The 26877-nt window shown below is 41.9% G+C and overlaps 1 protein-coding gene across 1 annotated transcript; it reads right to left on the bottom strand.

Moving 5' to 3' along the window:
* Window positions 1-477: 477 nt before the first annotated feature.
* LOC311112530 (butyrophilin subfamily 1 member A1-like) lies at window positions 478-25564 on the bottom strand. Its single transcript, XM_084155667.1, has 14 exons — window positions 25356-25564; window positions 18506-18568; window positions 17979-18332; window positions 12078-12239; window positions 11837-11971; window positions 9772-9939; window positions 9531-9665; window positions 7176-7268; window positions 6845-6871; window positions 6721-6741; window positions 6398-6430; window positions 2267-2326; window positions 2040-2066; window positions 478-1916 (listed from the first exon to the last, which is right to left on the bottom strand). Exons 1-14 carry the CDS (start codon window positions 25363-25365, stop codon window positions 1351-1353), a joined length of 1854 nt encoding a protein of 617 aa, XP_084011793.1. The 5' UTR covers window positions 25366-25564; the 3' UTR covers window positions 478-1350.
* Between the last annotated feature and the right edge of the window lie 1313 nt (window positions 25565-26877).

The raw sequence follows: 26877 nt of genomic DNA, 5'->3' as shown, positions 1-26877 counted from the left end.
GAAGGGAATGGGGCCACCGACCATCTTCTTTTCATGTAAATGAGTCAGAAGAAGAGTCCATTACACACACACACACACACACACACACACACACACACACACACACACACACACACACACACACACTGAATTTGTCATGTTTAATTTATAAAGTGAAGACTAGAAGGTGGAGATGTCTTAAACCCTGCATTCCAATAGTGGAAAAATACGAAGAGATGCAGTCTCCTATGGAAGCCTTTTCATATTGTGTGTCATCATGGTCCACACTGTACGGTGCATTAAAAGACCACTGAGTAGAGGTAGTGTACTGGAATACAAAATAGCCTGATATGACAGCTGACCTGTTTGAGTCCATGATGGTCAATATTTTATAGCCTTTTACCCTCAATGTGAATTAAGTTAGTTCTGGTTTCCATAAACTGATTACATTTATTTAATATCAGGATATATTATGTCAACATTGAATACAGAATTCAGAATGTTTTGGATATTTATTACAGAAGATCTCACTACAGGTAGAGAACTATAAATCATTTTCAAAAAAGTTGTACTTCAAATGATTTTTTTTTTAAAGAAGGAAAGAAAAACATTCAATATTCATGCCATTTTGAAACTGAATAACATTTCAAGTTCAACCTACATTTCAAGTATAAAATGTATGTCTTTGTATTATCTGAGTGTGTCTAAGAGTGTTATAATAGGCTTTTATATCAACTCTGTGCGTCTAAAACTAAATCCATTATTGTGGAATGTCTTAACCTTTCTCATCTAGAGTCATTTAACTGTTAAGGGATGGGTGTCACGTAACCCAGCCTTTTCATATTGTGTCATCATGGTCCACACTGTACGGTGCATTAAAAGACCACTGAGTAGAGGTAGTGTACTGGAATACAAAATAGCCTGATATGACAGCTGACCTGTTTGAGTCCATGATGGTCAATATTTTATAGCCTTTTACCCTCAATGTGAATTAAGTTAGTTCTGGTTTCCATAAACTGATTACATTTATTTAATATCAGGATATATTATGTCAACATTGAATACAGAATTCAGAATGTTTTGGATATTTATTACAGAAGATCTCACTACAGGTAGAGAACTATAAATCATTTTCAAAAAATGTGTACTTCAAATGATTTTTTTTTTAAAGAAGGAAAGAAAAACATTCAATATTCATGCCATTTTGAAACTGAATAACATTTCAAGTTCAACCTACATTTCAAGTATAAAATGTATGTCTTTGTATTCTCTGAGAGTGTCTAAGAGTGTTATAATAGGCTTTTATATCAACTCTGTGCGTCTAAAACAAAATCCATTATTGTGGCATGTCTTAACCTTTCTCATCTAGAGTCATTTAATTGTTAAGGGATAGTTGTCACGTAACCCAGGGCTGAATACAGCGAAGAATCCTTTAGATGACACAACGTTAAAGAAACTGTACAGATGTGCCTTTGATTCAGCATCATAAAAGGAAAGCATCTGTCGGTCACAATCTAAGAACACTCCAAGTGTTGTAAGAATTGCTTTTTCAGATTCTGGTAGGTCTAATAATATGAAAGGGCTTCCATTTCCAGATACTGGCATTTGAGGGTCATCAGGGACATAATAACCTTTTCCTTTTTCATATGTAACAACCCAGAAACCGTTCTCAGGGGTTAAGGGGACAACAGCCCTTGACTGAGTGGCTTCGTATGTGGCTACACCAACATACCATGACTGTTTCTCTTTCTTCAAAATATTATCTTCCCTCACCCTCACTTCCCAGTATAACTGTCCGGAGCAGAATCTGTCCCCACTAAAGACATGAAGAGCCATGGGAACATCAGTTACTTTTGACTTCTTATAAAAAACCTTCCTTTTACTTGCATACACGTCTAGGTTAGGGTGAGCAGACTTTGCGTCCAGAGTGATTTCCACTAAAAAAAGAGAATAAGATTTGGTGAATTCATTCACTCACATGGTTTGCTGATATGGATGTAACTTGATGAAGGTACAGCCATGTAATGATATTATGTTAGTTCTTTGATCATGTGTCCTACCTTTGAATCTTTTCACTTCGCCCCATGCTGTAAATGAACAAATCAAATCAGATAAATATGTATCCACTAATCTTATCAACTGAAAATAGACATTGGGTTCCTTTTCGTCTTATGGGTGTTCAATAAATGCTAATAACCCTGAATGACTGTGCTTGTGGGGTGAATAAGTTCTAAAAACCTAGAAAAAAAACATTCAATAATGAAAAGGTATGTCAATATAAATCTACCTTTTGGTACATTTACATCTTTCTGTGTAGTTGTTTCCTTGGCAGTTTGCATACCACATTCTGCATGAGAAAAACATATGATTATTGACATATATTATGTATCAATAATAAACTAAATCAACCATATTGATTGATCTATATGATCGACGCATGATACATTACTCATTGAGTTAAATCCTTAGCTGCTACATTCATTTTTTGACTTATAAATGAATGATATATACCCATTGATTCTTGAAGACTATAACTTATAAATGCCTCATGAGCTTAGTTCAACTGTCTTACCACATCAGAGACCAAAATATAAGACTTACTCCAATGTTTTTAAACAATGTAAATGTAAACAAACACTGTAAAGCCTCAAAACACGGTTAAAACTTCCCTGGAAACCCGACGTTGAATTCCATTGAATTCTGCTTCGGGCAGAAATGAGCGTTTGAATCAGGAACGTTTCCTCTCATGACCTCTACAAGCCAGAATGTTGAATAAATGTATATTTAAACGTACTTTACCGGTTGTCCGTGAGGTTGGTCCTTTTGGCGGTAGGAATTTGAGACAATATATCTACGGGAAACTATAATTACATCAACTTTTCAAAGCGCTGGTAGTGCTTTGAGATTTCGATCACCTGAAGCATGCGCACAAGATAAAAATACATGCACGAGACGCATGCATACTTGCCGTGCACGTGTTTACATGGTTCTGCGCATGCTTCAGGTGATCTGAAAAGCACTACCAGCGCTTTGAAAAGTTGATGTAATTATACTTTCCTATTTTTTTTTTTTACAATACAAAACATATATAATAAACAATATAGTTTATACTGGATTAAGCGTACAGTTTTAACTGTAATTTTGTTAGTTGTGTTCCAACATTCTCTCCATCGTGTGCCAATATCAGTTATTTTTCAATCTTGGTTCCAATAGTCTATATTTTTTTTCTAAGAGATTGTCAGTTGGAAAGGCTTTCTGCAAGGTATTGTATATCTTACCTACAGTACCGGTCAAAAGTTTTAGAACACCTACTCATTCAAGGATTTTTCTTTATTTTTACAATTTTCTACATTGTAGAATAATAGTGAAGACATCAAAACTATGAAATAACACATAAGGAATCATGTAGTAACCAAAAAAGTGTTAAACACATTTTAGAGATTCTTCAAATAGCCACCCTTTGCCTTGATGACAGCTTTGTACACTCTTGGCATTCTCTTAACCAGCTTCACCTGGAATGCTTTTACAACAGTCTTGAAGGAGTTCCCGCATATGCTAAGCACTTGTTGGCTGCTTTTCCTTCACTCTGCGGATCGACTCATCCCAAACCATCTCAATTGGGTTGAGGTCGGGGGATTGTGGAGGCCAGGTCATCTGATGCAGCACTTCATCACTCTCCTTCTTGGTCAAATAGCCCTTACACAGCCTGGAGGTGTGTTGGGTCATTGTCCTGTTGAAAAACATATGATAGTCCCACTAAGCCCAAACCAGATGGGATGGTGTATCGCTGCAGAATGCTATGGTAGCCATGCTGGTTAAGTGTGCCTTGAATTCCAAATAAATCACAGACAGTGTCACCACACCATAACACCTCCTCCTCCATGATTTACGGTGGGAAATACACATGCAGAGATCATCTGTTCACCCACACGCGTCTCACAAAGACACGGCGGTTGGAACCAAAAATCTCCAATTTGGACAACAGACCAAAGGACAAATTTCCACCGGTCTAATGTCCATTGCGCGTGTTTCTTGGCCCAAGCAAGTCTCTTCTTATTATTGGTGTCCTTTAGTAGTGGTTTCTTTGCAGCAATTCGACCATGAAGGCCTGATTCACACAGACTCCTCTGAACAGTTGATGTTGAGATGTGCATGTTACTTGAACTCTGTGAAGCATTTATTTGGGCAGCAATTTCTGAGGCTGGTATCTCTAATGAACTTATCCTCTGCAGCATTCCAGTGGCGGTCCTCATGGGAGCCAGTTTCATCATAGCACTTGGTGGTTTTTGCGACTGCACTTGAAGAAACTTTCAAAGTTCTTGAAATGTTCCGTATTGACTGAACTTCATGTCTTAAAGTAATGGACTGTCATTTCTCTTTGCTTATTTGAGCTGTTCTTGCCATAATATGGACTTGGTCTTTTACCAAATAGGGCTATCTTCTGTATACCCCCTACTTTGTCACAACACAACTGATTGTCTCAAACGCATTAAGAAGTAAAGAAATTCCACAAATTAACTTTTAAGACGGCACACCTGTTAATTGAAATGCATTCCAGGTGACTACCTCATGAAGCTGGTTGAGATAATGCCAAGCGTGTGCAAAGCTGTCAAGGCAAAGGGTGGCTATTTGAAGAATCTCAAATATAAAATATATTTTGATTTGTTTAACACTTTTTTGGTTACTACATGATTCCAAATGTGTTATTTCATAGTTTTGATGTCTTCACTATTATTCTACAATGTAGAAAACAGTAAAAATAAAGAAAAACCCTTGAATGAGTAGGTGTTCTAAAACTTTTGACCGGTAGTGTATATTGTGAATATCCTTTACTGACTCAAATAGGATTCCCTCAAGATTGCTCTGATGTCCAAAAGATTTCAAATCAAAATGTTCTGAAATGAAACTTTTAAGTTGCATGTATTTGAAAATATCTACATTGGTCAGTCAAAAATGGCTTTCTAATTCTGTCATGGAAATACATTTATTTCCTAATTTATTTACGATTTCTATGCCTTTAGTTTTCCATGTATACCAATTTATAGGCGAATTCTTAAAAGCTATCCATATGGTTGTGTTTTTCGGGAGTGATATATTTTCTTCCATGTTGTTATAGTGTTCTTAACTATGAAGTTGTTAATGTTCTTAGCTTTATCCTTTGAAAATAGACATGGAAAAGATTCTGGGGATGAGCATGCTTATCTTCAATATGTACCCATTGTTCCTCTAGTGCATTTAATTATATGTAAAGTAAAATCCTTGGGTGTCGAGTTGATACAATTCCAAGTCTAGAAGGTTAAAACCTCCCTCAGACTAAGGAAGATGTTAATCTTTCTTTTTTATTCTATGAGCTTTATTTGCCCATACAAAGTCTGTTATGACCGAGTATACTTTTTAAAGAATGTCTTCAGTGGGGTAATTGATATTACCAAGAATAAATATCCAAACTTTGGGAGCCATGCCATTCTGAAGAGGTTAATTCTACCTGTAAGATTTATGGGAAGATTATTCCATTTAATTAGATCTGCTCTCATATTTTTGAGTAATAAAATAAAGTTATTTTTATATCATTGTTGTTTGTTGTCACTTATTAAAAGTAAGTGTTTTATATTTTTTGTGGTCCACTTAAGGGATTGCTGTAGATCATGAGTAATTTGTTTTCCCTTTGCCATTATTCTGTTTCTTTTTTTTCACATTCATTTTATATCCTAAGATTTTAGAGTATTCTGTAAATATTTTTAGCAAGGGGGGCATTGAGTTTTCTATATTGGTCAGGTATATCAGGAGATCATCTGCAAATAAGTTTAGTTTATATTCATGTTTACCAATACTGATACCAGTTATCTTTGGGTCTGACTCATGTCTAATTGTTTCTGCAAGTGGTTCAATTGCCAGTGCAAACAGGAGGGGGGAGAGAGGACATCCCTATCTTGTGCTCCTTTTCTAAAGCAATTTCATCAGATAATGTATTACTTGTGTATATTTTTTGCTTTAGAACATTTATATAATATCTGTATTTATTATTTCAGCTGGAAAGTAATTTCCTGTGGATGTGTTGTCTCACATTTCTACTGCCAAAAGGGCCAACCGCATGGACAACCGTAATGTGGTAAAGTACGTTAAAATATATTTTTATTCTACATTCTGGCTTGTAGAGGTCATGAGAGGAAACGTTCCTGATTCAAACGCTCATTTCTGCCCTTAGTACAATTCAGTGCAACTCAACGTCGGGTTTCCAGGCAAGGTTAAAACTACAATTTTGATATCATGGATGGTCAGTCCTTGCATCCGTAGGTCTGTGTATGAATTTGAGAGTGGTTACATTTATACAGGCCCAAGCCTTAGCTTTTAACGAAAACAGAGGTGGGGTGAACACTTTGTTATTGTTTCAATTAAAGACTCTTTAATGGAACAGTACCTTCATTTGGCACTTGACTTTTACCTACTTCACCTGGAGATGTATTAGAAACAGAGTGTCATAGAAAGAAAAAACATTTGAAAATAGAAAATCTATTTAATTTGAACACCACCTTACTGAGTTTACTTCTAAACGTATTTTAATTAATTTCTAATTAAGTGACACATATTATTTAGCTAATGTACTGTAGATATACAGTATATACAATTTTTACATCAAATAATCAACAAACATAATCTTCACTACAAAACACAATAAATGCTCAGTCAAGTTACCTTAGCAATGTTAAATAAAAATATAATTAAATAATAAACAAAATGTACCTGCGAAAAGAGCTGTTTCTTCTATTAAAAGAAGATGTTACAAAAAAAAGAAACCACATATGTTAAAATCATGTTATCAAATGTGTAGAAATACACACAATAGTAAAACATATAGAAGTAATACCTGGCCTCTCAGTAGACTCTGTTTTATCTGAAATAAAATAAAACTAATATTAATATAGGTAGGTCATGCAATATTACTTTGTTAAAATGTATTGTATTATATCAGGGATATTTTCAATGTTATCATCAAACCTAATATTATAAAGCGTCAAATCCTAACTTTCACTTAAGTTGAATTTTCACAAAGTCTCCAATTGACATCTATGCATGACTAAGTGAACATTTTACTTAAGTGGAAGTTAAGATTTGCCCCTAAATGATTAGACAACACTTAATACCGTCTGCATAGACTGTTCACATTTAATTGAATATGTGTTAGCTTGTTGACATACCAGTTTTTTTGTTCCAGATGAAGAGCCCAATGACAGTAAAGACTAGCAGTAAAATAATCGGAGTTGTGATGAAGGCTCCAAGACTCCAATGACCTATACAAGGATTTATCAAACCATTAAACATTTTACATTTAAAGAAATCTGTATTTAAAATCTGAAGTGAGTCTTATTTTCCAAGTTTATGATCTTGTCTTTTGGTAGATATAGTAACTCGAGACAACATGTTAGAAGTCTTCACCAGTCCACCTGTACCCGAAAGGTCGGGTTGGACCTAGTTGTCATGGGTCTCTGGTATTTGTAATTATAACCGATTTGCCCGTAAGGACCTGTACAGACCCGAACGCGACTGGTGACGTAGAGAGAGAGTGAAAATGTCTTGCTTTTCACTAAAGTGGTGCGTGAAGCTTGCTGTTGTTGCCGGCCAATCACAAGTCATCAAAAGCATCACTATAGTAAAAGAGCCTCCCCGTGTGGCAAGCAAGTTAGGAGATACAGGTAATTGCCATAATAAAGGAAACACCGACAAAGTGTCTTAAAGGTCAATAATGACACATTTCGAAAATGTGTCTAAGTTCCTAAACCCCTCGAACTCGTTGTTGGACTGTCTGTCAATGTGCAGACCTCTCTCACTCAGGGAGAGCTAGAGTGAAAGCTATGCCACAGGGTTATGCAGCCCCCCACTCACTGCAGCGCTAGATAGAACTGTGGAAAAACGGAAATCTAGAAAAAAAATAAACATTCTGTCACAGTGAAAATACTAAATTGGGGAAGTCCAATCAATTGTGAGATATGACATATACATTTTATGTGATAAATTTGGGTCGCGGGTTCACAATTTGATCTTTTCTGAGATCTAACATGGTCATACCATGGAGATGGTCATACCATGGATCATTTTGCTATTTGAATTTGAATTTTAAGACCCTTTAGGTATGAAAAAAAAAGACGATTTGATAAAATATTGGATTTGGCATTTACTACTATAGTCCATTTGCATTTTAGTCATGTAGCAGACGCTCTTATCCAGAGCGACTTATGGGAGCAATTAGGTTTAAGGGCACATCAACAGATTTTTCACCTTGTCGGCTCGGGATTTGAACCAGCGACCTTTCGGTTACTGGCTCAACGCTCTTAACCGCTAGGCTACCTGCTTCCATAGAACTGCATTGAATAACACATTCATAAATGGCAAAACAGACAGTCAAAAACATTTATCATAAGGAATACGGTTTTGACATATCTGTACTATATCTAGGATATATAAGAAAGCAACATTGTTGAATACCCGTTTCTTATTGGCTAGAAGGGCATTCTAGAATGGACATTAAAACCAGATAACGGGACAGTTGGAAAAGATATTGGGACACCATGCAATCATGATGCAACAAGCGCATACACATGCAGACCATACTGGCTACAAAGTTACAGAAAGCTAAACCAACAACCACACAAACTAAAATTGGATACATTGCAAACACAGGTCCAAAGAGAAAATGTTATTACTTCCATACTTTCATTCATTTTTTAAACCACTACCGGGTTACCTTCAGACGAGTCCCGTGGAGCTTGTGGGAGTCGTAGAGCAAGACGGAGAACAACATCATGTTTGTGAGAGTCTTATCTTTCCATAGAGTATTAGTTTGCCACTTTCCATTGCATTTGCGTATGTAGTGGATTGAGACGCAGCCAATACAAAAAAACGATCTCTATCTTAAACAGACAGATTTTGATTGGTCTTTTTTTATTATGTTGCGTCAATCAACTCTTAAGGATGAATTAACTCAGGATCACACATGTGGAAGCACCTGCTTTCAATATACTTTGTATCCCTCATTTACTGAAGTGTTCTTTATTGTGTCAGTTACCTGTTGATCATATCTAATTAATGGAATATGGAATTAAAATGACGGAATTAAAAGGTAAATGAGAAGGATAGACTACATTGACCAGGATCTATGGCAGCTAGAAGTTAGTCTAACTAGTGCGAGTCGGCTTGGTTGCTGTTTCTCTCTTTCTCTCCCTGCCTGGACCCGCATTACTCACACACACACACACACACACACACACACACACACACACACACACACACACACACACACACACACACACACACACAGCCCCTCCCCCTGCTAGAGCGGCTCCGTTTCTCTCTCCATCGCGCTTTTTTACAGCTCCAGTTAATGACATAGGTTCTTGTAAATACTTTTTTTGCTGCTTCCCTCAGCCCAAGGTCCATTTCACAACAGGACCAAGTTTTTTGTTGTTGACTGGTTTGTGGGTATAATTAACTTATTGTGTTAAGTTGACTAAGATATTAAATGATGAGATACTGATTAAGATTTCTGAGATTCTCACTCTTCGTTGAAGCTCTGGGCAGGATTCTACTCTCCTTCTTCATCTCCTCAGACAGAGAGACTGTACAGGAGAGCCAATCGGAGTCTGAGGGAGAATACAGCAGCCAACTACTCACACTCACCAAGCCCTGAGGATCTGAAACAGAGAGCAAGGGGGGGATATACACACTTATTCACAGACAGAGAGACACAAACAGCCGTACATAGTTGCAGTAATGATCCAGACTAGTGTCTGCAATAACCTGGAGTGTTGAGTACTTCTTGTCCATTTCTGATCTCTGTCCCCGCTTTGTTTCTCCAGGTGAGTGTAGGTTGTGGTGACCATCCCTCTGATGAACAGGTAACGTTCACCTGACTTCCTCCTCCTCTTGCTTCAGCAACAGAGACCACTGGGGTACCACCTAGTAATACTAAATTGGGGAAGTCCAATCAATTGTGAGATATGACATATACATTTTATGTGATAAATTTGGGTCGCGGGTTCACAATTTGATCTTTTCTGAGATCTAACATGGTCATACCATGGAGATGGTCATACCATGGATCATTTTGCTATTTGAATTTGAATTTTAAGACCCTTTAGGTATGAAAAAAAAGACGATTTGATAAAATATTGGATTTGGCATTTACTACTATAGTCCATTTGCATTTTAGTCATTTAGCAGACGCTCTTATCCAGAGCGACTTACGGGAGCAATTAGGTTTAAGTGCCATGCTCAAGGGCACATCAACAGATTTTTCACCTTGTCGGCTCGGGATTTGAACCAGCGACCTTTCGGTTACTGGCTCAACGCTCTTAACCGCTAGGCTACCTGCTTCCATAGAACTGCATTGAATAACACATTCATAAATGGCAAAACAGACAGTCAAAAACATTTATCATAAGGAATAAGGTTTTGACATGTCTGTACTATATCTAGGATATATAAGAAAGCAACATTGTTGAATACCTGTTTCTTATTGGCTAGAAGGGCATTCTAGAATGGACATTAAAACCAGATAACGGGACAGTTGGAAAAGATATTGGGACACCTTGCAATCATGACGCAACAAGCGCATACACATGCAGACCGTACTGGCTACAAAGTTACAGAAAGCTAAACCAACAACCACACAAACTAAAATTGGATACATTGCAAACACAGGCCCAAAGAGAAAATGTTATTACTTCCATACTTTCATTCATTTTTTAAACCACTACCGGGTTACCTTCAGATGAGTCCCGTGACACTTGTGGGGGTCGTACAAACTGAGAAGACCATTGTGTTTGTGAGAGCCTCATCTTTCCATATAGTGGTCATATTAGTTTGTAGCCCAAACGGTTCGAACGCGACACACAGAAGTTGGCACTTCAATGATACCGACTTCAGACGAGTCCCGTGGAGCTTGTGGGAGTCGTAGAGCAAGACGGAGAACAACATCGTGTTTGTGAGAGTCTCATCTTTCCATAGAGTATTAGTTTACCACTTTCCATTGCATTTGCGTATGTAGTGGATTGAGACGCAGCCAATACAAAAAAACGATCTCTATCTTAAACAGACGGATTTTGATTGGTATTTTTGTATTATGTTGCGTCAATCAACTCTTAAGGATTAATTAACTCAGGAATCACACATGTGGAAGCATCTGCTTTCAATATACTTTGTATCCCTCATTTACTGAAGTGTTCTTTATTGTGTCAGTTACCTGTTGATCATATCTAATTAATGGAATATGGAATTAAAATGACGGAATTAAAAGGTAAATGAGAAGGATAGACTACAATGACCAAGATCTATGGCAGCTAGAAGTTAGTCTAACTAGTGCGAGTCGGCTTGGTTGCTGTTTTTCTCTCTCTCTCCCTGCCTGGACCCGCATTACTCACACACACACACACCCACACACCCACACACCCACACACCCACACACACACACACACACACACACACACACACACACACACACACACACACACACACACACGCACACGCACACGCACACGCACACGCACACAGCCCCTCCCCCTGCTATAGTGGCTCCGTTTCTCTCTCCATCGCGCTTTAACAGCTCCAGTTAAGTTATTTTGCTGCTCCCCTCAGATTGGATCAGACCGGGTCTGGTTGTCCTTGGGTCCGTTCAGACCAATTCTCTATCTTTTAAGAATTAATTTATTCAGGTAGGTGTCCGTGTAGGAAAGCCCAAGGTCCATTTCACAACAGGTCCAAGTTTTTTGTTGTTGACTGGTTTGTGGGTTTATTTAACTTATTGTGTTAAGTTGACTAAGATATTAAATGATGAGATACTGATTAAGATTTCTGAGATTCTCACACTCCGTTGGAGCTCTGGGCAGGATTCTACTCTCCTTCTTCACCTCCTCAGACAGAGAGACTGTACAGGAGAGCCAATCGGAGTCTGAGGGAGAATACAGCAGCCAACTACTCACACTCACCAGGCCCTGAGGATCTGAAACAGAGAGCATGGGGGGGATATACACACTTATTCACAGACAGACAGACACAAACAGCCGTAGATAGTTGCAGTAATGATCCAGACTAGTCTCTGCAATAACCTGGAGTGTTGAGTACTTGTCCATTTCTGATCTCTGTCCCCGCTTTGTTTCTCCAGGTGAGTGTAGGTTGTGGTGACCATCCCTCTGATGAACAGGTAACGTTCACCTGACGTCCTCCTCTTCGTCCTTCAGCTACAGAGAGAACTGGTTCACTACCTGTCACTGATGGACAGATAAGGGGGGACAAGCAACAACTATTAAGACACAGATAGAATGACAGAATAAATTGGAAGAATACAAGATATGTATTTTACAATTTAGTGTTAGATGGTTCCTGACTCTGAAAGTAGTTTATGGGCCAGAAGAAACTATAGTTACCGGAGTTGTAACTCCAGTTCTATGAGTGGAGCGGAGCCCCATAAAGGAGCTCTGCTCCTATTGGTTTACCCTGCTGCCTAGGCAGCGAACAGCCTGAGACAAAATTATGCACACACCTGCAGCCAATAGGAGTACAGGTGTCCCTATAAGAGGGGACGCTTCCCCTCAATAAGCCTCCAGAGAAATTATCTTCAGACTGGAGGGTCGGAAGGGCCTTAAGTCCTATGCTTCACTCCACTCATAGAACTGGAATTACAACTCCGGCAACTATCGTTCTATATCGTGGAGCTCCGCCCCATAGGGGAGCTCTGCTCCTATTGGTTTAAGGCGGAGCGCAACGCTCCAAAATGTACTCCCTGCCGAGCCCTACACTTCCCACTTGAAAAGGTCGGGCCTAGCAATGGCTGCGACCAAGTCCCACAGTACTGTGACACACTGTGTCACAAAATACTGTGTCCTCTGTACAAATCCGCCCCACCTAGTCCAATGGCATTGCCAATGTCTAGTGGGCAGATAACCAGAATATGAGCCATACTAATCTGAACCAGCAGATAGATGGTACCTCAATATCCTGTTAAAACAAAACCGACCACTAATGGAATGACACAAAGTGTCACTCTACACGGTGTATTCGGTAATCCGCCACACTCAATCTATGGATCCCCAAAGATTGGTGGGTAGAATCCAGAACATGAGCCATACTAATCTGAACTAGCAGATAGATGGCGTCTCAATATCCTGTCAAAACAAAACCGATCACTAATGGAATGACACAGAGTGTCACTCTACACGGTGTATTCGGTAATCCGCCACACTCAATCTATGGAAACCCAAAGATTAGTGGGTAGACTCCAGAACATGAGTCATACTAATCTGAACATGCAGATAGATGACGTCACAATTCCGTCAATATATATGACCGGTCTAATAGTAATGTAAACAAAGTTACAAACACTATTTCCCTCATCATTCCGCCCCAACCCAGTTATGCACTGGTGAGCAGGTCACAATACATTACCTCTACTGTACTGATAACCTCAGTCAGGAGTCATGGCTCTCTCATAGAAAAAAAGCCGACCTAATGGGAACACTGCCCCCTGGTCCTGCATCTTTTTTCTCTTAGTTCAAGTCCTTCCATCGGCTACACTGAGTACAGACTGAACCAGAGAGTTAGAAGACATATCTAACAGGTAGAAATAGATAAAAGGAGACGGTGACAATCAAGACACGGCTGCGCAATTATCCTCTACACCTCTTCCTCTGAAAAAGGTAATAGAAGCCGCTACTCCACGAGTGGATTGGGCTCTTCTACCCAGAGGCAATGGCCGCCCTGCAGCCTCATAAGCCGTCTCAATGCCTTACAAAGCCAATGAGACAGACGCTGTTTAGAAAGTGGTCTACCGAGTGCAGCCGCACCGTGACACACAAAACAGCTGAGGCGATGACCTAATCGCCGCGCTGCGCTCCACGTAGCGCGCCAAGGCGCGCACTGGGCACAGGCGATGGAGCCGTTCCTCTCTCCTCTCAACATGGTGAAAGGGAGAGAAGGCCCACAGCTCTACGATCTGTAATCTATATGAGCTCTTAATAACCTCAGGCATAAATGCCGGGTTAAGACTTAACACCGTCCTGCTCAATCGTCATAAATAGCAAGGCAGTCGGGTCTCGTCGAAAGAGCGTACAAATCACTGACACGTTAAGCAGTGGTCAAAGCGAGCAACAGTGTCATCTTCAAAGATAACATCTTAAGGGGGATTTGATTCAATGGCTCGAACGGTGGCTCGCAGAGCGCTTCGAGCACCAAAATCAAATCCCACTGAGGAAGCGTGGCTCTAGGCATTGGCCTAAGCCGCCGCGTTCCCAATAGAAAACGTTTCACAAGAGGGTGGCTGAAAACAGTGTCTCTGCCAAACCCTCATGACAAGCCTAAATCGCCGCCGCAAGCACCTACATGGTGGCGGGTGAGCGCTGCTTATCACATAGGAACTGTAGGAATGAGCGTATGCTCTCGACCTGACAGCACACGTAGTCCACATTTTCTGTGACACAACACTGTGAAAAAACATTCCATTTACTGGCATAAGTCTCAGCGGAACGGGCTGTAGACATGAGACCCAAGAGTGACATGACCGAAAGCGCCTTTACCGTGTGATTCAGATAAAACCTTGGTAGGGCTAGCAACAGGGCAGCCCGTCGAGGATCCGAAATTCGAGGCCTCATCGTTACAGTGTCTAGCTGTATCCCCAGATAGACAATCTGATGACTGGGCCAGGGCGCGCTCTTTTTCCCATTTCACAGCGAACCCCAGACACGTGAGATGAATCACTGTCTGTGTCGTGTGTGTGATCGCCAGCTCTGCTGATGGAGCGAGAACCAGTAAGTCGTCTAGGTAGGCTAAAACCCTTATCCCCTGACGACGTAACCGTGCTATTGCCGCCTCCACACATTTGGAAAACGTGTGAGGTGCCAGGGCGTACCCGAATGGCATCCTCATGTATTAGTACGCCGCCCCTTGAAAAGCGAAAACGCAGAAACTTCCTGTGACGCGGATGTACCGGCACATGAAAATATGCGTCCTTCAGGTCTATGCTCGTACAAAAGTCTCTCCTCTGCACACATTCCAGCAGACATTTTGTCGTCAGCATTCGAAAGGGCCGTTTGGCTACACTCTCGTTGAGAACTCGTAGATCCAATATTGGCCTCATTCCCCCCGTCTTTTTGGGCACCAGGAAATAGGGCGAATATAGCCCCCTGTTCCTTTGCTCCCGAGGAACTACTGTGACCGCCTCCTTCGCCAAAAGTTCCGTAATCTCTGTAACGAGAGCGGTGACCTTTCCCGGCGTTTTCATCACCATCTCCACCACCCCCCTGAATGGGGAGGGATCGGGTGAAATTGGATGGCATAACCCTTCTCCAGCGTCCGGTCTTGCCAGTGGGAGAGGGTACAGCTTCGCTGCCACTCCCAATAATGCTGAGAAAGCGGAAGAGCGCGAAGCTGTGGTGCATTCAGTAGGAAGGACCTGTATTCCTCTACGGCCGTCGCCGCCGCTGTTCCCCGACAGTGAAGTGGTGGAACAGCCCAAGGCGGGCCTCTCATGAAAGGGAGAGGAAACATGAGCGGGTTCTGAGAGAAACGGGGGCGCTGACACATTGGTTATACTCGTAACCTCGTTGTCCCAGCCCTCCGTGAACGCAGCACGGGTCTGAACTGCACTGATTGAGGCACTCGCCTGAGTCAGAGCGCCGTCTCCCAATAGCGATTGCGTCATCGTTCCAGTAACTGGCTGTGTACGCAGGCTACTATGTGAATCCTGTACCACAACACTCCTAGGAGTCTATGTGTGTAAGGTTTTTATGAGGTATAACAAGGCGGCTCATCAAAGATGTCTGCCTTGTTCCCTTATTCACACGTGCCTCATGTGTATGCTCAAATACGCACCCGTAGTGGGCTGTGCTACACTCAGAGTGGTGAGGAGGAGAGAGAGAGAGAGAGAGTAAAGGCACCTGAACGGTTTCGGGTGTATCATGGAAAAGGGGCTGTCTTGTGACAAAGTCAATTGGAGCCAACTCTTTATTAGACACACAACACGCAGTTTCCTCCAGTAGGGTGGGGGGGGGGAACAGTGGGCACAGTCACACAAGGTGCTGCGCCGTCTTCCGTTCTCTCCCCCTCGCCATGTCATAAACGGCGTCTCTTCTGGCCGCCCTTCGGGTGATGCCAGGATGACGCTTTAATGACCTCTCTCGCTGGCGGAATGGTCGGCACCTCTTGCGCTGCAGGAGGGGCGGGGCCCGCTCCCTTGCTGCTGGAGGCCGCTGTCTGACGCCGGGTACGACGCGGAGCAGTAGCCAGAGTAAGGGCCGCCCTCCATCATGTCCACTTCCGGGTTGAATGGAATGGGGGGCAGCTTAATCTCCAGCCGCTTAGCAGCCATCTCAATGAGCCCTGGAAAATCAGAGCGCAGAGAGGCTGTGGCGTAGGACGGGCCTGCTGAAAATTCAGAGCCCGTGTCGTCATCACCCAGGGATGTAAATGACCTCACACTTTCCTGAGGGAAAAAGGGGTGTTAAACGTCTGGGTCAGAGTAATGGATAGTTCCAATAGAATACCCATTTCCTCCCCAATATTCCTGTCATCTCCTGAGTCAGTGCCCTCAGATGATGCCTCAGAAGCTGAGGCTAGCACCGATAACACGTCCTCTAGAGGGATATCCTCCCGAAAAAATGACCATCGCTGCTTCCTCTCCTTTAAAGAAAGGAGGGCGCAGCTGGCGCATAGTGGGGGATCTATGAGGCCACTCCAAGCATGCTGTGATCCTAAGCACACAAAACATGTTGTCATGGAGGAGCAGCGACATTGAGCTCTGAAAAGTGCTTTTGGGCGTGGAAAAACTCCTGGTGTGCTCATTTAGAGGACGACGTCGAGACTTGGAAATCGGCGACGGCTTTCTCGTCCTGAGTCTTGTCTTTTTATCGGCTTCTTCAGTCTAGTCCAGTCGCTGAAGATAAAGGGAGGCTGATTGAGGGGAAGCATCCCCTCTTATAGGGACACCTGTACTCCTATTGGCTGCAGGTGTGTGCATCATTTTGTCTCAGGCTGTTCGTTGCCTAGGCAGCAGGGTATGGCTATGGAGCGGAGCTCCACGATATAGAACTGTATTCCATGGTTTGGTTTTCTTTTAAACGACCACGACAAACTTCAGCTAACTATAGCCACCGCTAGCTAACATTCAATAGGAGTGATAGGGGCATCCATTACATTTTCTAAATGTCATGGCCAAACAACTCAAATCAACTTTCAATTATTTCGTTTGAAGTTACTTAAATGTGGTTTGCCCATTTTGTTTACATTAAACGGATGCCTCTATCCCTTCCAGAGATGTTTTATTTTTTTGGGGCGGGGCTATATAAGGCTAAAGTCAGCTGAAGTTTGTAGTTGGCTGTACCCCTAATGCAATTGTAAACTGAGAGGTGGCAAATGTCAAATCAAATCAAATTTTATTGGTCACATGCGCCGAATACAACAGGTGCAGACATTGCAGTGAAATGCTTACTTATAGCCCTTAACCAACAGTGCATTTATTTTAAATAAAAAAAGTAAGAATAAAACAACAACAAAAAAAGTGTTGAGAAAAAAAAAAATAATAATAAAAGAGCAGAAGTAAAATAAAGTGACAGTAGGGAGGCTATATATACAGTAAAATAAAGTGACAGTAGGGAGGCTATATATACAGGGGGGTACCGTTGCAGAGTCAATGTGCGGGGGCACCGGCTAGTTGAGGTAGTTGAGGTAATATGTACATGTGGGTAGAGTTAAAGTGACTATGCATAAATACTTAACAGAGTAGCAGCAGCATAAAAAGGATGGGGTGGGGGGGCAGTGCAAATAGTCCGGGTAGCCATGATTAGCAGTTCAGGAGTCTTATGGCTTGGGGGTAGAAGCTGTTGCCTTTTTGTTTTTACTCTGTGGTACCAAAGACTCCATAACGTGTCTCAGAGTAGGAGTGCTGATCTAGGATCAGGTGCTTTGGGGGTGACACCACAATACACAGTTTCACCATCAATTTGAGAGATAACCCTTACCATTCACTGTGAGGAAGACACTGGCCTTTTCATACCACTGGTCACTGGTGACTTGGCATATATACTCCCCCCTGTCTTCCTGTGTGACCCTCTCCAGTCTCAGGGACACATTCCCTCTCTCCAGCCCCCCAGTTAGAGACACCCTGCCCCTATACTGGGGGTCCACAGGGGCCTCCTGGATCTTGTGATCTTTGTACAACAAGGCAGGACTGTGGAGGTTACTGGAACGGTACCAGCCCACCTCCAATGGCTCTGCATTGAAGAGAGGTGAGACTTCACAGAGTAGAGAGACCGAGGAGCCAGACAGGGTCGAGGTTGGACCATCAGGGACAGTTAAGGTGAACGTCTCCGGGGCTGGAGAAGGAGAGACAGGGGAGAAAGAGGGCGAGAGAAAGAGAGGGAGACTTATTTGTGCTCGACTCCCAGGGCCAGTTTCCTGGACACAGATTAAATTACTTTTTAATACCGTGTCCAGGGAACCGTTTCCTTTCAGTTACTAATGTAATTAACAGTGTAAACATTCTCACCAGGTTGAGCTCCTCTGATGGGTACTGTGAGAGCAACCAGTATCAGCACCCTCCGACACAACCCTGCATAAAAGATAAAGTACATCACAATGACATTATCACAACTTATTATTCAATGGCGCTGGAGGAGATGGCTGGCGTTTTACTGGCTCCTAACCAACTGTGCTATTGTGTGTGTTTTTTCTGCATTGTTTGTAACTTATTTTGTACATAATGTTTCTGCCACCGTCTCTTATGACTGAAAAGAGCGTCTGGATATCAGAACATTGATTACTCACATCGAACTGGACGAAGATGTTTTATTTAACAAGTCGGACGCGAAGGATTTACTGCAGACACCGGACCAGGCCCAAATCCCTGTCATTCGCATGAAGAGAAGACGCCGATACAGGGGACGCAGATCCGGGTGCCTTGTGAGAATTGGTCGGCGAGTGGGTAACCCGCCTCTAACCAGCCGTCCTATTGGCCAACGTGCAATCATTGGAGAATAAACTGGATGAGCTCCGTTCAAGACTATCCTACCAACGGGACATTAAAAACTGTAATATCTTATGTTTCACCGAGTCGTGGCTGAACGATGACATGGATAACATACAGCAGGCTGGGTTTTCCGTACATCGGCAAGACAGAACAGCTGCCTCTGGTAAGACAAGGGTTGGCGGTCTGTGTCTATTTGTCCATAACAGCTGGTGCGCGAAATCTAATATTAAGGGAGTCTCAAGGTTTTGCTCGCCTGAGGTAGAGTTTCTCATGATAAGCTGTAGACCACACTATTTACCAAGAGAGTTTATCTATATTTTTCGTAGCCATCTATTTACCACCACAAACCGATGCTGGCACTAAGACCGCACTCAACGAGCTGTATAAGGCCATAAGCAAACAAGAAAATGCTCATTCAGAGGCAGCGCTCCTAGTGGCCGGGGACTTTAATGCAGGGAAATGTCATCACGAGTTTTAATGACTCCAACCTAAGTGTACTAAACGACTTCAACTGTACATACAGTATCAAAGTATCATATTTTACCAATAAAATTAAAACAATTGTCATAATGCTTATGCCCATGTTGACTCCAATGCTTCCCACAGACTGTATGTCCTTTGGGTGGTGGACAATTCTTGATACACACAGGAAACTGTTGAGCATGAAATGGATTTCATTTATTTGTTAGGTCATGATGGACAATTTCTGAATTTGTATTTGGCAAACATGTGGAAGAGGGACCTTGATGTGGCATAATAGAACAAACATTTGGTTTATTGTGTGATTGACGTTTCGGTTCAGGCAGTAGATGATCTACATCAGGGGTGTCAAACGTCCGGCCCGCGAGATGATTTAAAAAAATAATAATAATAATAATAAAAATAATGAATACTAATTTTGTAAAGTATAAAAATGCGCTGCTATTTTTCAATAAAATAAACTGCTGTTCCAATTGCGTCCACTTGATGGCACAATAGCAATTGTGTTAAGCAAGCAAACTGTTTATACCGGGGCAGAGCAAGTAGGTCAAACACGTGCAGCCAATGAGCTACTTTGTTTTGCCCGCAATATTTATTACGGCTTCTACTTTTAACATTATGTGCTTTGGCACCCTCATTGCCCCAATATGTCTCTGTCAAAAAAGAGAAAAGTGGACGCAGAGTGCAGAGTGTTCCAAGAAAAATAGTCATCCTATTTATTCACGGAATTGAATGGGAAAGCTGTATGTTTGGTGTGTTCAGAGCATGTTGCAGTGCTGAAAGAATATAACCTTCGTCGCCACTATGTGAGTCTTCATGCCGACAAATATGACAACTTTCAAGGACAGCGGAGATGAGAGAAGGTGAATGAACTGTTGGCGGGTCTGAAGAAACAGCAGTCTGTGTTTACTCACAGCCGAGACATCAGTGACGCTGCAGTGAAAGCTAGCTACCTCATTGCTAATGAAATCGCAGTGGCTTCAAAACCATTTAGTGAGGGTGAATTTGTAAAAACATGCATGATGAAGGCAGTGGAGATTGTGTGCCCTGAAAAGCGGCAGGCTTTTGCAAATATCAGCCTGACAAGAAACACAGTTGCAGACAGGATTTCCGATCTTTCAGTGGATTTGGACAGCCAGTTGAAGCAAAAAGTAAAGTCATTTATTGCGTTTTCGGTTGCAATTGATGAAAGCACGGACATTACAGATGTTGCACAACTGGCCATTTTCATCCGCGGAGTTGATGACACATTGACCGTCACCGAGGAGTTCGTGGAGTTGGTGCCGATGACAGATACAACGACAGCAGTTGATATTTTTACCGCACTCGTCGGCGAGCTGGACAGGGTCGGAGTGGACTGGCCCCGCGCTGTCAGCCTGGCTACTGATGGTGCGCCCTCAATGATCGGGAAAAAAGCAGGCGTTGTGACAAAGTTCAGAGAGAAAGTGCAATCTGCAAATGGAGGACGTGATTTTTTGACTTTTCACTGTATTTTGCACCAGGAGGCTTTGTGTTGCAAGTCATTAAAGATGGATAACGTCATGAAGGTGGTCATCCAAACTGTTCATTTCATCCGATCCAGAAGCCTGAATCACCGTCAGTTTGACAGCCTTCTCAGAGAGAAAGACCACATCTATGGCCTGCCATACCACACTGAGGTAAGATGGTTAAGCCGAGGTGCTGTGCTGAGGCGTTTCTTTGATTTACGAGAAGAAATTGAACAGTTCATGGAAGAAAAGGGCAAACCAGTGTTAGAATTTCATTCTGCAGAATGGATGCCGGACCTTGCATTTATGGTGGATGTTACAGAGTACCTGAATAACTTGAACAAACAGCTGCAAGGGCGCAACAAAGTTGTCACGCAGTATTATGACAGCATACGTTCTTTCAAGTTGAAGCTGTCATTGTGGGAGACGCAACTTGCCGGTGGTGATGCAGCTCACTTCCCCTGTCTGAAAAATGTGTGCGCGACCCAACATGTGGCAGACATGAAGCGGTTCAAAGATAAAATAACGGGACTGTTACGGGAGTTTGAGCAACGCTTTCAGATTTATGTTTATATGTTTTTATGTTGATGTGCTATTGTTTTTAATTGATTTTATTTTATTTGTATATTTAACCTATTATTGACTCTGTGGTTCTTGCACTTGTTTGGGGAACAGGATTTCATTATTTTTATCTACATTTCTGCCTGAGAAATGACACCCTGATATAGTTCTGTGATCTGTGAAACAGTTCTGTTAATCACTGAGGCATTGTGTATTTGTGTTCTTTTTCTTTAGAATTTTCAAATAAACTTGACGTGTTTTATGATTAATAGTGATGTTGTGCTTGTACTATTTTGGACACACTGTCCTCAGGCTCCAGCTTTATGTTGTATGTTGATCGTATTAAAACAAAGAAAACTATCTGAAGTTGTTGTTTTTAAGTTATATATACCATGATTTTTCCGGTCCGGCCCACTTGGGAATAGATTTTCCTCCATGTGGCCCCTGAGCTAAAATGAGTTTGACACCCCTGCTCTAAAGGTTTGTCAGGTTGGATGGGGAGCGTCTCTATGTATTAGGTAATAAGGGTTTTGTCAAAGGACAACACTACTGGCAAGTGGAGGTAAAGGATAATGGTTGTCTCTGAAAAACTGTCATGGTGTGTTGGTGTAACAATAGTGGAATCGGCTGTTCCTCTTCAAAATAAAAGTCCCTGATTGAAAGTAATGCAAACGGATACAAATAGTGAAATCATGCCCTATTTGGACTAGATGATGCTAAATAACGTTGGAAATCACCTCCCCAGTCAGCCTATTGTGCGTTTTGACATTAATATTCCACTGTACAGCCTTACCTATGGATTGTTGATCCATATAATTCTGGACTAAGATTGAACCGTACTACACCGGCTCCAACGCTCGTCGGATGTGGCAGGGCCTACAAACTATTATAGACTACAAAGTGAAGCACAGCCGCGAGCTGCCCAGTGACACGAGCCTACCAGACGAGCTAAATTATTTATATGATCGCTTCGAGACAAGCAACACTGAAGCATGCATGAGAGCAGCAGCTGTTCCGGACGACTGTGTGATCACGCTCTCCGTAGCCGATTTGAGTAAGACCTTTAAACAGGTCAACATTTACAAGGCCGCAGGGCCAGACAGATTACCAGGATGTGTACTCCGAACATGCGCTGACCAACTGGCAAGTGTCTTCACTGACATTTTCAACCTGTCCCTGACTGAGTCTGTAATACCAACATGTTTCAAGCAGACCACCATTGTCCCTGTGCCCAAGAACACTAAGGTAACCTCCCTAAATGACTACAGACCCGTAGCTCTCATGTATGTAGCTATGAAGTGCTTTGAAAGGCTGGTCATGGCTCACATAAACACCATTATCCCAGAAACCATAGACCCACTCCAATTTGTATACCGCCCAAACTGATCCACACTGCCCTTTCCCACCTGGACAAAAGGAACACCTACGTGAGAATGCTATTCATTGACTACAGCTCAGCTTTCAACACCATAGTGGCCTCAAAGCTCATCACTAAGCTAAGGACCCTGGGGCTAAACACCTCCCTCTGCAACTGGATCCTGGACTTCCTGACGGGCCGCCCCCAGGTGGTAAGGGTAGGTAACAACACATCTGCCACGCTGATACTCAACACGGGGGCCCCTCAGGGGGTGCGTGCTCAGTCCCCTCCTGTACTCCCTGTTCACCCATGACTGCATGGCCAGGCACGACTCCAACACCATCATTAAGTTTGCCGACGACACAACAGTGGTAGGTCTGATCACCGACAATGATGAGACAGCCTATAGGGAGGAGGTCAGAGACCTGGCCGTGTGGTGCCAGAATAACAACCTCTCCCTCAATGTGATCAAGACAATGGATATGATTGTGGACTACAGGAAAAGGAGGACAGAGCACGCCCCCATTCTCATCGACGGGGCTGTAGTGGAGCAGGTTGAGAGCTTCAAGCTCATTGGTGTCCACATCACCAACAAACTATCATGGTCCAAACACACCAAGACAGTCGTGAAGAGGGCACGACAACGCCTATTCACCCTCAGGAGACTAAAAAAATGTGGCATGGGTCCTCAGATCCTCAAAAAGTTCTACAGCTGCACCAACGAGAGCATCCTGACTGGTTGCATCCCTACCTGATATGGCAACTGCTCGGCCTCCGACCGCAAGGCACTACAGAGGGTAGTGCGTATGGCCCAGTACATCACTGGGGCCAAGCTTCCTGCCATCCAGGACCTCTCTACCAGGCGGTGTCAGAGGAAGGCCCTAAAAATTGTAAAATACTCCAGCCACCCTAGTCATAGACTGTTCTCTCTGCTACCGCACGGCAAGCGGTACCGGAGCACCAAGACTAGGTCCAAAAAGGCTTCTTAACGGCTTCTACCCCCAAGCCATAAGACTCCTGAACAGCTAATCAAATGGCTACCCAGACTATTTGTTGGTTAAGGGCTTGGAAGTAAGCATTTCACTGTAAGGTCTACACCTGTTGTATTTGGCGCATGTGACAAATACAATTTGATTTGATGTGATTTGATCAGTCTACTCAGTGACACCCACAGAACACAATTGTGAACAGTTTTTAAAAATATCAGCGTTGTAGCTCTTATTGCGGAACTTTAACTGTTGGGAAATCACCACACTATCCTACCTATTGTGCATATTGACATGTACAGCCTTTTGTTTAATTTATATAACAACATTCCAACAGTGTTTAGCCTTCTCTAGTCCAATTGTGACATGATATCACAATCTTTGTAAGTTTTAATGGGGGACTTTTATTTTGAAGCAAACCACCGATTCCACTATTGTTGCTCACGCTAATGTTGTTCACGACACACACGTCGTCTGTGCCACATAATGTGCGCACCACTACGTTGGCAAGACAAAAAACTACAGGAAAGATGGTCGTTTAATGTGAGAGAATCAACGATGTTACGATTTTGAAAGTCATGTAGTGTAAGCTGGGTATTAGGGAATTACTTTGTGTTAATCAATTTATTCACCTTTTTACACTAACTTAAATGTTTTCCATCCAACAGAGACAAAAAAACGAATTAAAGGTAATTCATGAACATTCATCACCATGTAATATGACATAACAGTGACAATCATGCTTCATTTCTTACAGTTTGGTTTGCAATATATTTACCTAAGTATGTTTATTACAAATGTGCATTAATCTTTGAGGTAAAAAAAAAAAGCTTTACATATATTTTCCACACAATTTAAATTGTAGGCTCTGTGTTTTCTATTTACTTGGTATTTGTTTTATGCAGATTGGCAGGTGAAAGAATTCAAAGGTAGGAAAACAATCCATGGCAAGATTAGTGCATGTTTATGTTATGTTTAACACAATTGTTGTATAGGCCTGGATTACATTGCTTTAGTCAGTACAGCGGGAAGGTAGAGGTGGAATACGGATAGAAGGGGCATTAGTTTTTGCAGAGTTGCCAAAAACAGGAAATTCCGGTTTTCAGGGGACATGAGAGTGCCTGTGACAGGACTTCTGCTGCTTCTCGTTCTTAAGATTTGTTTTTGCATCTTTTACTTTTGGTTTTGTACACCAGTCTCAAACATTTGAAAATACAATATTTTTGGTTACGGAAAATATTATTTACAGCGGTTTAGATGGTACAATGATTATCTACACTATAATTGCTTGTTTGTCACATAAATTGAAATTGGACAAGCTATTAGAATTTTAGCAACCAGGAAATGGCGGAGTGATTTCTTCATAGTGCCTTTAAAACAATAAAGCAGCATGTCTTTCTAAATACAATTAAACAAGGGGAGGAGATGAGAGAAAGTGAAGGGAGATACAACATTCTTAAAAGAATGATAGTAGTTTATCTGGTGAAATTCATTTCTACCTGAATGCATGATCCCTCTCCTTCAATTTCCAGCTGTTGTAACAAAGTTATCTTCGGCTTTGGAATCCTCAGATGACACTATGGATTCAAGACCAGTTGACATATCCACAGTGTATGTTAATTCTACTTTGTAAGCGAGAATGAAGATAGAACAGCTTCTCCCCTCCCCTCTCCCTCATCCTCATCTCATTATATTTCCCTATTTCCGTGTAGTCATGTGACAGGGCTATGTTTTTGAAAACTGCACAGCCCAATTTTCAAATAAAACGCCAACCCTGGCGTAACTGCAGTAACATAATTACATCATGTGGTGCTTTATCTTGGCTCTTAGTCAAACTCCGCAAAAGTGAAACTAAAATGTAGGTTTAGGCATTCATTCCAAATGGTTATGTTAAGGTGTGGGAAAGGCTTAAAAAACACACACAAATACAATTGTCTAGGACTGGGATTGAACACATGCGCCTCGGAGCTTGACTCTGCACCTTAAACACCTATCCACCATCCCCCATCGCCCTAGCGTGCCGTCAGCTGCTAGAAGGTAATAGGCGCTCACATTGCACCTAGTGGATGGTATAGCTTCTGTAACAGTGTTGCTTCCGTCCCTCTCCTCGCCCCTTCCTGGGCTTGAATCAGGGACCCTCTGCACACATCGACAACAGTCACCCTCGAAGCACCATTACCCGTCGCTCCACAAAAGCCGCGGCCCTTGCAGAGCAAGGGAAACAACTACTTCAAGGTCTCAGAGCGAGTGATGTCACCGATTGAAATGCTACTAGCAAGCACCGCTAACTAGCTAGCCATTTCACACCGGTTACACTTCCACATGTCGCAAAAATAAAATAAGATCAAGCTTTATTTATACAGCACATTTCAGACATGGAATGCAATGCAATGTGCTTCACAGGAAAAAACGAATAAAAACAATGAAAATAAAAACGGAAATATTTACTACACAGATGCATGACGCATTTAGAATTCCATGAACAGAACTCTATGATCAGAATACTAAAGCTGCATGAACTGTCAAGTCTAGACACGGCCTAGAAACAGTAGATCTGTTCTATGTGCGCTATTTCTAGGCTTCCCGTTCTTAAGATTTGTTTTTGCGTCTTTTACTTTTGGTTTTGTACACCAGTCTCAGCCACTGCTCATCTATGTCCCTACTAACCTAAGGTAGCCAGGCGTAAAATAAACACCTGAAACGAGATCTCCCACATTCTGGTCTTGATGAGAGTTTTAAAAAACTGTCAGGAGAGGTTCTCTTCTGCACTGTTCAACCAATCCAGTAAATGTGAAGGAGGAGTTAAGATGGAGTGTCTCCTTGTTAAAGGGAAATATCACTCAAAAACTATATATATATATATATATATATATATACTGCTCAAAAAAATATAGGGAACACTTAAACAACACATCCTAGATCTGAATGAATGAAATAATCTTATTAAATACTTTTTTCTTTACATAGTTGAATGTGCTGACAACAAAATCACACAAAAATTATCAATGGAAATGGTCTGGA

This window comes from Coregonus lavaretus (assembly GCF_964263955.1).
Source record: "Coregonus lavaretus genome assembly, chromosome: 38".
NCBI lineage: Eukaryota > Metazoa > Chordata > Actinopteri > Salmoniformes > Salmonidae > Coregonus > Coregonus lavaretus.
The sequence above is the reverse complement of the archived record's forward strand: the minus strand, read 5'-3'. Positions and strand labels throughout refer to the sequence as shown.

What these genes read in the sequence shown, in the direction of transcription:
- LOC311112530 (XM_084155667.1), bottom strand. An exon ending in GCCCAGAGCTTCAACGAAGA is followed by an intron (nt 7,269 to 9,530) that starts GTGAGAATCTCA and finishes ATCCTTGTATAG; the next exon opens with GTCATTGGAGTCTTGGAGCC. An exon ending in AGATGTAAATGTACCAAAAG is followed by an intron (nt 2,067 to 2,266) that starts GTAGATTTATAT and finishes GTTCATTTACAG; the next exon opens with CATGGGGCGAAGTGAAAAGA.